The 9,143-nt window shown below is 42.1% G+C and overlaps 1 protein-coding gene across 1 annotated transcript; it reads left to right on the plus strand.

Moving 5' to 3' along the window:
* The first annotated feature begins 239 nt into the window (after positions 1-239).
* tbcela (tubulin folding cofactor E-like a) lies at positions 240-8,994 on the plus strand. The gene is made up of 9 exons (XM_089013476.1): positions 240-311; positions 1,714-1,893; positions 2,310-2,449; positions 3,580-3,761; positions 4,480-4,736; positions 4,823-4,949; positions 5,539-5,655; positions 7,119-7,230; positions 7,503-8,994. Exons 2-9 carry the CDS (start codon positions 1,743-1,745, stop codon positions 7,707-7,709), a joined length of 1,293 nt encoding a protein of 430 aa, XP_088869602.1. The 5' UTR covers positions 240-311; positions 1,714-1,742; the 3' UTR covers positions 7,710-8,994.
* Positions 8,995-9,143: the final 149 nt, after the last annotated feature.

The raw sequence follows: 9,143 nt of genomic DNA on the forward strand, positions 1-9,143 counted from the left end.
ACAAATGAAACCATTAACCTTCCCCCCCATTCCACACCCAACGTATCTGTCGTCATGTGGAAATTGACAGATGCTAGAATCTTTTTAAGACTCCATCATTTATGCGACTAAAAGATAAAATAACTTTCAGATATTTATCAATTATTAATAAATAGTTAGTTAGTTATTTAATCGGGCACACACGACTTTTTTCCTCGAATCTTAAAACCAAAGCGTGAAAGACAACACATGACGTCATGTCCGGGATACTGGGAAGAGCAAACGACAGCTGAGATGTTTTCATCAAGGGACGTTGAAAGTGCTTGTTAAAGGTTTGTAAGTGACTCTTGTCACCGATCGATTAAAACATGATGACCTCGGTGTCATTAGCAAATTATTGCTAGTGTTGTTCCTACACGTTTCGATGTCGGACTGAGCAGCTGTTGATGGGGTGGGGGGTCAAAATTAATATTTGACCGTAAATTCACCTTTTAAACACGTTTTCAACTATTGGTTCAACGTGTCGTCCTACTTTCGCAACTGTGATGCTGAGAAGAAGATGGAATCTGTTTTAAAAAGCGAGCTTCGTGTCAATCGATGCCAAATTCTGCCCTGCATCCCGTTTAGTGACTGTTATAGCATTGAAATATCGTCAAAGTCATGTGACTTATTTCGGCCATAACAGTAATGAAGACATTTGCTTTGACGTTCCTGAAATGACAACTTTTTTGTTGTTGTTGTCTGATCTTCCCATCTAAGTGAATCAATCAGGTGCATCCCTGGCTGCCATCCTCCATCCATTTTTCGAATCAGTTTATCCTCACAAGGGTGGCTGGCTGGCATCCAATCACAGGGCAGACATGCACAAACTAGCATCCACGCTCACGTTCACCACTTGGGAAAATTTGGAGTACTGTACATCGGAACAACCGATGAACACGAGGGGTACATACAAACTACACGCAGAAAGGCTAGGAATCAAACCCTACACCTTTACATATTGATTAACTATGATTGATTAAAACACCAATAAAAATGACTTAAAGTGTCTATGAACTACTTTAAATTGAAACCGGAGGTGGCCAGTTTCAGAAGGTCCCGCCCCCTTGTTTGTGGTGTCAGAAAATGCACAAGATGGCACCCAAGCTCCGTTGGAAATGGGCTGATTTGTCTGCTGGGAATTTGTGTCAACTAGTATCAAATCGTAGTCTTGATGCAACACGCAACGATTCACCATCGTGTTATTTATGTAGTTTTCCTTCTAATTTCGCCATCAACACAAAGTTTTCAGACGAAACAAAGTACCCAAAATGCATTGTGTGTCGCTTTCTCGGTCAGGGGCGTTCCCTCTGTCACGTCACGTCATCAACTCAAAAACAAGACTTCCTGAATATTCAGTGTGAGTCTTAAAACGTAAAATCTCGCTATATGCAGTGGAATTTTTGTCAAATACGCTCAGTAGAAGTCATTTGAAGTGATTTTACAAATTATGGACACAACATGTCTGGGGGTGGTGTTGGTTGTCCTTTAAGACTTATAAAAGTAACCTGTTTTGGTTTGTACTGAAAAATAAACATTTAATAAAATATATGCTCTATTACATGTACAACTGTAGAGAATACTACATATGTTACAACAAAAAAAATGTACCGTTGTTCGTAACTTTAGTGTTTGTAAGTAGGGGAGCGTCCGTCTGTATCTGTTGTGTCATCGCTCTAATCTACCTCAAAACAGGGACAAAAACTGGACCAAAGGACAGAGCCATGGAGTCACCAGCGTGCCAGGTCGGCCGAAGCTTTGTGGAGGTGATCAATGAAAAGTACAGCCCGGAGAACTTTCCGTGTCGTCGGGGGCTCGGCGTGGGGGTGCTGGTGGTAGTGCCCAACGCTTGTCCTCAAGGCTCCCCCATGAAAGGTCAGCCCCATCAATTTGGATACAATCATGTTTGCCTCTGCTAGCCGAAAAAAAAATACAGAGATACCTCTATCGACCTGGATGTATCTATTCTATCGAAGTGTGTTCTTCTGCCCCCATTTCAAGCTCATATAACTCCAGACCCATATAACTTAGGAATTAAGTCTTTTTTTTTTCAATTAAAAGAAGATAATCTAAGGTTTCTTACGCTGCGTGGAATGTTTATGTAGTCCTAAAACTATAATATTCTGTTGGTCCTGGAATTGGAGTGACAATGACAAAAACCCTGGCACTGGCGTGGACACATTTTTGCACATCGTCTGGCAGTCAATGAGTTAAGTCAATTAAAAGTACATGTAATCATTATTTTTTAATGCTCACAAATTTAATGAATTTGTTTTTTTTTTTTCTCGCAGAGCGCCTGAACTTGCCCAGCGTCCTGGTTTTGAACGGATGCGGAATCAGCAAGGCAGGTGACCAGAGTGAAATTGCGGCTTTTTGTGCGCACGTCATGGAGCTGGACCTCTCCCATAACAAGCTGCAGGACTGGCATGAGGTGCTGTCTCTGGGTTTGTTCATTTATTCTCACTTTCCTTATTTGCACATACAGTGACACCTCGGTTTGCGAACCCCTTGGCTTACGAACTTTTCGCTTTACCAACGTTAAATTGATGAAAATTTTATCTTGGCATACAAACTATTTTTCGGGATACACACGGAGCTGCCACAATGGCAAAAAAAAATGGCAGCCGGCTTGTTTTTGTCCTCTATTCCCCACCCCCAGTCGTCGGTTAAAGCCACGTGATTGGTCAAGAACGTAGCAGCGAGGGGGGTGTTTACAGACAAAGAGAGAGTGAGGCCGTTCTCCAAAAAAGAAAATGGCAGCCGACTTTTTTTTTGTCCTCTATTCCCCGCCCCGTCTTCAGTCAAAGCCACGTGATTGGTCAAGAACGCAGCAGTGAAGCGGGATGGGGTTTAAACATTAAAGAGATAGGCAGACAACAGAGAGAGAGAGTGGGAACATGGATAGAAAACAGTGAAATTTGGACTTTGATAGTTCAAAGGCAAAGTGTGGACTGCAAGGTTAAAATATTCCATCAATCAGGCTCCACAAATAACCCGCACAAGCCATCTGTACACTTGATGCAAAAAGCTATCAACCCAGCTAATCAGAACACAATTGATGAGGAACAAGGTAAAATTATGGCAGAGAAAGCACCTTCAAGGGATCATACCTCAAGATGGCGAAAGAAGGCGGCTACATTCCTCATCAAGTGTTTAATGCTGACGAAACCGGCCACTCCATTCCATCAAGCCATCAACGACCATCACCAAGGTCCATAAAACCACTTTATTATACAGTACAATTTCTTTCTTTAATTATAATAACATAACACATTTATTATACATAAAATAAGGTATATTTTGTGTAGTTCTCAGTCTTATTTAGGAGAAAATTATGTTTTATGGGGACCCAGGAACGAATTATTCTCATTTTAATGGTTTCCTATGGGAAATTAATTTTTGGGATACACACTTTTCGCCTTACACACTCTGTCTGGGAAGCAATTAAGTTGGTAAGCCAACGTATCACTGTAACCCGCAAACGATCAGAAGGGGTGATGCAAGTCGCTTGATGCCTAATCAACCTATTATTATTATTTTTTTTTTTTTTTTTTTTTTCAGATCGGTAAAATCGTGTCCAACATTCCCAATCTGGATTTCCTGAATCTGAGCTCCAACCCGCTGGGAGGGACCACGCTGGAGCCCCGCTGCGCCCTCGCGTTTTCTCGGGTCCGACGTCTCGTCCTCAACAACACCCAAGTTTCCTGGGACACGGTCATGCTGCTCGCCCGTCAGATTCCAGAGTAAGGTCACCTGATGCTAGCGGGCTAATGTCGCTAACGAGCACACAAACATGAGCCACAACTTGCTAAAGATACAAAAGCACCGCGAGTTGTACTCACGTTTGGGTCATGAACTCACTTCAAGTTATCTAGCTAGCTACCGAGCTATCTACTTGCTATCTGTTCGCTGGCTGGATGGCCATCTGGCTATCTATCTAGCTATCTATTAGCTACCTAGCTGGCTATTTGGCTCGCTATCTACTGGCTATCTAATAGCTATATATTAGCTGTCGAGCTGGCTGGCTAGCTATCTAGCTGGCTATATATTAGCTATCTAGTGGCTACCAATTAGCTATCTAGCTAGCTTTCTATCTATTTGAGTTACTTCCGGGTTGAGTGAACTCTGGCGCGTGAGGATGACGCTGCTCACCCACAGAAAAAATATCCTGTGACTGTAAAGTGTCCTTGAGAGTTTTGAAAGGTGCTTATAAATGAACTTTATTATTATTATTATTATTATTATTATTATTATATCTATTCGCAAGTTAATAGCTATCTATTCGCTAGCTGATAGCGATCTATTCTCTAGCTATTCACTATCTATTTGCTAGCTAGCTAGCTAGGAACAACTGAAACAATGTGCAAGATATTATTATTATTATTATTATTATTATTATTATTATTACACCTTCAGCAGCCCCAGGAAGTCCCTCCCAGAGTAACGAAAGTAATCTTGCAGGCTGGAGGAGTTGTTCGTGTGCCTTAACGAGTACAGCGGCGTGCGAGCTTCTAGCGCGGCCTGCCCCAATCTGCGCCTGCTGCACATCACCGACAACAGCCTGCACGACTGGGCCGAAGTCCGCAAGTTTGGCTCCATGTTCCCCGGCCTGGACACTCTGGTCATGGCCAACAACCATTTGGCCTCCATCCAGGACGGCAAAGAGGTCCTGCAAGGGCTCTTCCCAAACCTTCGCAGCATCAACCTCCATAACTCAGGTTGGTGGCGCTTTGCGTGATCAAAATGAGGCCGTCAGAATCATTCGCTGACACCCAAGCCGCGACCGTCCTTTCAACGTGACCAGGTCTTAATCGATGGGAAGACATTGAGAAGCTGAACTTCTTTCCGAAACTGGAAGAAGTACGACTACAAGGAATCCCTTTACTGCAGACGTACACAAATGAGGAGCGACGTAGCCTGATGATAGCGCAGTGAGTTTGATTCAAAACAAATACCTTTCTTTTTCTTTTTTTTTTTTTTTCGGGAGATGCTTTTATTCTTTTAACACCGCATGTTGGAGACACTTCCTGTACATATCCATGATGATCAGTCAGCTTGGCAAACTGAATATTCTTGGATAAGAGCGAGCGATCGTGGCGCATAATTAGCATTTTTGTTCAAGATGTTGCGTGCATATTTCGGTCAGCCATGTTGGAAAAAAAAGGATATTGCAAAACTGCGCAACATGTGGAATTAGTCAATAGTCGATCGACAAATGGGGAAAAAAAATCAATACATTCTTCACCAGCAGTAATATTAGCTATCGAGCTGGCTCGCAAGCTATCTAGCTGTCATCACGAACAAGGGGGCGGGACCTTCTGAATCCCGCCCAATTTTGGGACATTTGAAGTCATATTTATTGTTGTTTTGCATTTGACTAAAAATATCAACCTGCGTATTTTGGCTATTTTAGAGGCTATAAAACCTTTTTCTGATGTCAGTTAGGAAACAAAAAAATGGTGTGGGTTGTCCTTTAACGCGTATGACTATCCGATGGCTTCTCCTCGATTGTCTTTTTAGGCTTCCCTCGATCTCGCTTCTGAACGGAAGCGTTGTCACTGAAAGTGAGCGCGAAGATGCTGAGAGGTTCTTTATCCGTTACTACTTTTACTCTCCGGAGGAGGAGCTGCCTCACAGGTTGGCGCACTTCCTCACCGTTCTGCCATCAAGGTCACTTTACAGTCACAGGATCCGTTTTTTTTTTGCGGGTGAGCAGCGGCAGCCACATGCGCTGGCGTTCACTCAACCCAGAAGTAATTCAAAAAGATAGAAAGCTAGCTAATAGATAGCCAGCTAGACCGTTAGCTAACTATCTGAAAGCTCAGAATGACAGAGAGGTAGAAAGCATGGACAGCATCTTTATTGCGAGAAGAGAGTATTTCAGTGGAGTTGAATGTTTGCCTTAAACTGGTGAGTAAAAAAAAACAACAACAAACAGCAAAGTAGATATGCTTCCATTAAAAAAAAACATATATAATAAACTGAGTGATAGAGAATAGACAGAATAGAAGTTATCATATATGAACGTTTCATGCTTAAAAGGCCCACAATGGAAGCACAGAAAATCTGGGGTCAATCTGAGGTGAACAGACATAGCCTGTTAAACTGTCATCTTCATGTAAGAGTGATTCAAACGCCGTCGTGGATTTGATGGGCTCAAAAAGGGCCAAAGAGGATATAACTATGCTAGAAAAAATGCTATCTAGCTAGCTATCCATTTGCTATCAAGCTAGCTGTCTATTTGCGATACATTTGCTATCTACAGTGATACATTGGCTTACGAACTTAATTGGTTCCCAGACGGAGCGTGTAAGGCGAACAGTGTGTATCGCAAAAATTAATTTCCCATTGGAAACCATTAAAATGAGAATAATCCATTCCGAGGTCCCCATAAAACATAATTTTCTAATTTTCTAAGCCTTAAAACGACACAAAATATACCGTATTTTATGTATAATAAATATGTTCTGGTATTATATTCAAGAAATAAACTGTACTGTATAATAAAGTGGTTTTATTGCCCTTTGTGATGGCCGTTGATGGCTTGATAGAATCGAGTGGCCGGTTTCATCAGCATGAAACACTTGATGAGGAACGTAGCCTTCTTTCTTCACCATTTTGAGGAATGATCCCTTGTAGGTGCTTTCTCTGCCATGATTTTACCTTGTTCCTCATCAATTGTGTTTTGTTTAGCTAGGTTGATAGCTTTTTGCATCAAGTGTACAGATGGCTTGTGCGGGTTATTTGTGGAGCCTGATTGATGGCATATTTTAACCTTGCAGTCTACACTCTGTCTTTGAACTATCAAAGTTGAAACAAGTCCAAATGTCAGTTTTCTACGTGTACGAAAAAAGTTCTTATGCCAAGGTCAAATTTTCATAAATGTAACGTTCATAAACCGAAAAGTTCGTAAACCAAGGGATTCGTAACCCGAGCTATCACTGTTGTCTAGCTACCTAGCTGGCTTGAGAGTAAGGCGCTTATAAATGAAATGTATTATTATTATTAGTAGTAGTATTATTAAAGTGGACTGAATCCTCAAAACCTCATCGAAACCCAAAATGGCCGTTGATGATGTGTCTTTGTTGTTGTTGTTGAAGATATCATTGTCTGGTAAACAAGTACGGGAAGTTGGAACCTCTGGCTGAGATCGATCTCCGACCGCGTTGCCATGCTCAAGTTGAAGTTCACTGCGAAGAAAAAGTGCAACAGGTCTGTCGCTTGCAACTTGATTTGTTTCGATGGAGAAAAAAAATTGTCATTAGCTATCTGGCTAGCTATATAGCTATCTAGCCCGCTGGCTGGCTAGCTAGCTAGCTCGCTGGCTATTGGCTATCTATTAGTTAGCTAGCTAGCTAGCTTTCTATCTATTTGAGTTACTTCCGGGTTGAGTGAACGCTGGCGCGTGTGGGATTACTGTACAGTTAAAGTTGAACATCCAAAATGAACGCAACAATGTGTTTTTTTTTTTTTTTTTCCTCCAGCTCAACATCCGTTTAGACCAGACGGTGGCCGAGCTGAAGAAGCAGCTGACGTCGGTGGTGCAGCTAGCCGCTAGCGGCATGAGGCTTTATTATATCGACAAGAGCAGCGCTTTCGGCCCCGATGAGCTCAAGTACAACACGCGAGCTCTTCACTCTTACAATATCCAAGATGGCGATGAGATACTTGTCGTTCCCAAGACCAAGTGAAGGCCTTTGCTTTCCGGACTCAAAAAGTCTTTTGGAAGAATTTAGCCATGGCTTCAAGCGGCATTGGAAAAGTTGAGGACATCCACGACTGGCGAATTGAGGAAAGCTTAAAGGACAAGCGACACCATTTTTTTGTTTCCTAACTGACATCAGAAAAACATTTTATAGCATCTAAAACACGCGGGCTGATATTTTGAGTCAAATGCAAAACAACAATCAAAATGAGTTCAAGTGTCCCAAAACTACTTCAAAATGACCTCGCAGATGCCGACTTTCAGAAGGTCCCGCCCCTTTGTTCGTGATGTCACGCCAGGATGTCTTCGCCTTGCCTTTAAAGGACAACCGACACCTCCGAACAAGTTGCGTCCATAATTTGTAAGATCACTTCAAATGACTTCTACTGAGCGTAGATTCCACCGCATATCGCTATATTTTACCTTTGAAGACTCGCGCTGAATATTCAGGAAGTCTTCTTTTCAAGTTGATGACGATTCATGACGTGACGTCACGGAGGGAACGCCCCTGACCGAGAAAGCCACACACAATTTTGGGTCCTTTTTTTTCAACTGAAAACTTCGTGTTGATGGCAAAATTAGAAGGAAAACTACATAAATAACGCAATGGTGAATCGTTGAGTGTTGCACCAAGACTACTATTGGATACTAGTTGACACACATTCCTAGCAGACAAATCAGGCAAGACGTCGTGGCGGGACGTCACAAACAAGGGGGTGGGACCTTCTGAAACGGGCAATTTCTGGGGTTAAAGTAGTTTTGGGACACTTTAACTCATTTTTATTTGTGTTTTTAATTTGACTACAAATATCAGCCTGCATGTTTTGGGTATTTTAGATGCTATAAAATGTTTTTCTGATGTCAGTTAAGAAACAAAAAAATGATGTCGGTTGTCCTTAATTTCAATGTCAATTTATACCTCAGCATTTTATTTCGCAACAACTTGTATTCAAACATTTCACTCCGTAAGATTTTCACCCTCTTTCACGTCGTAGCAAAACCGGCTCATCTGCAACTCACGTCGTGTATTCATTCGAAGGAATCATCAATAAATCAACACCAAAACGTTTACGGATAATACTCCGCTTTCCCCGGGACCCTTGAACGTAGCTTTTTTTTCTTCCGAAAGAAATCTTCTTCTTTTCCTTTCGGCTTTTCCCTTCAAAGGGGTCGCCACGGCAAATCAGTGTCGTCCATCCTTAGAGATTCGATCCGCATGTTTGTTTTGCCCAAGTTTTTACCGTCGGATGCCCAAAAGTGTGATGTTTACGTTCATTGTCATGACGACGTCGTCAGATGCCGTCCAACGCCGTAACTCGTGACGTTCCCTCGGAAATGTTAACCAATCAAAATCGAGCTGAGCTGCCGGAGTGACGTAACATTTAAAGACAACGCACCGTTACTCGCTGACTCAAACTCA

This window comes from Hippocampus bargibanti, linkage group LG14 (genome assembly GCF_051943395.1).
Source record: "Hippocampus bargibanti isolate YZ-2025 linkage group LG14, ASM5194339v1, whole genome shotgun sequence".
In the NCBI taxonomy this organism is placed as follows: domain Eukaryota; kingdom Metazoa; phylum Chordata; class Actinopteri; order Syngnathiformes; family Syngnathidae; genus Hippocampus; species Hippocampus bargibanti.

Excerpts from the sequence above, each read along its gene's own strand:
- tbcela (XM_089013476.1), top strand. The coding sequence starts at position 1,743 with ATGGAGTCACCAGCGTGCCAGGTCGGCCGAAGCTTTGTGGAGGTGATC. Across the intron at positions 1,894-2,309 it reads TCAAGGCTCCCCCATGAAAG|AGCGCCTGAACTTGCCCAGC; the intron begins GTCAGCCCCATC and ends TTTTTCTCGCAG. Across the intron at positions 7,231-7,502 it reads GCGAAGAAAAAGTGCAACAG|CTCAACATCCGTTTAGACCA; the intron begins GTCTGTCGCTTG and ends TTTTTCCTCCAG.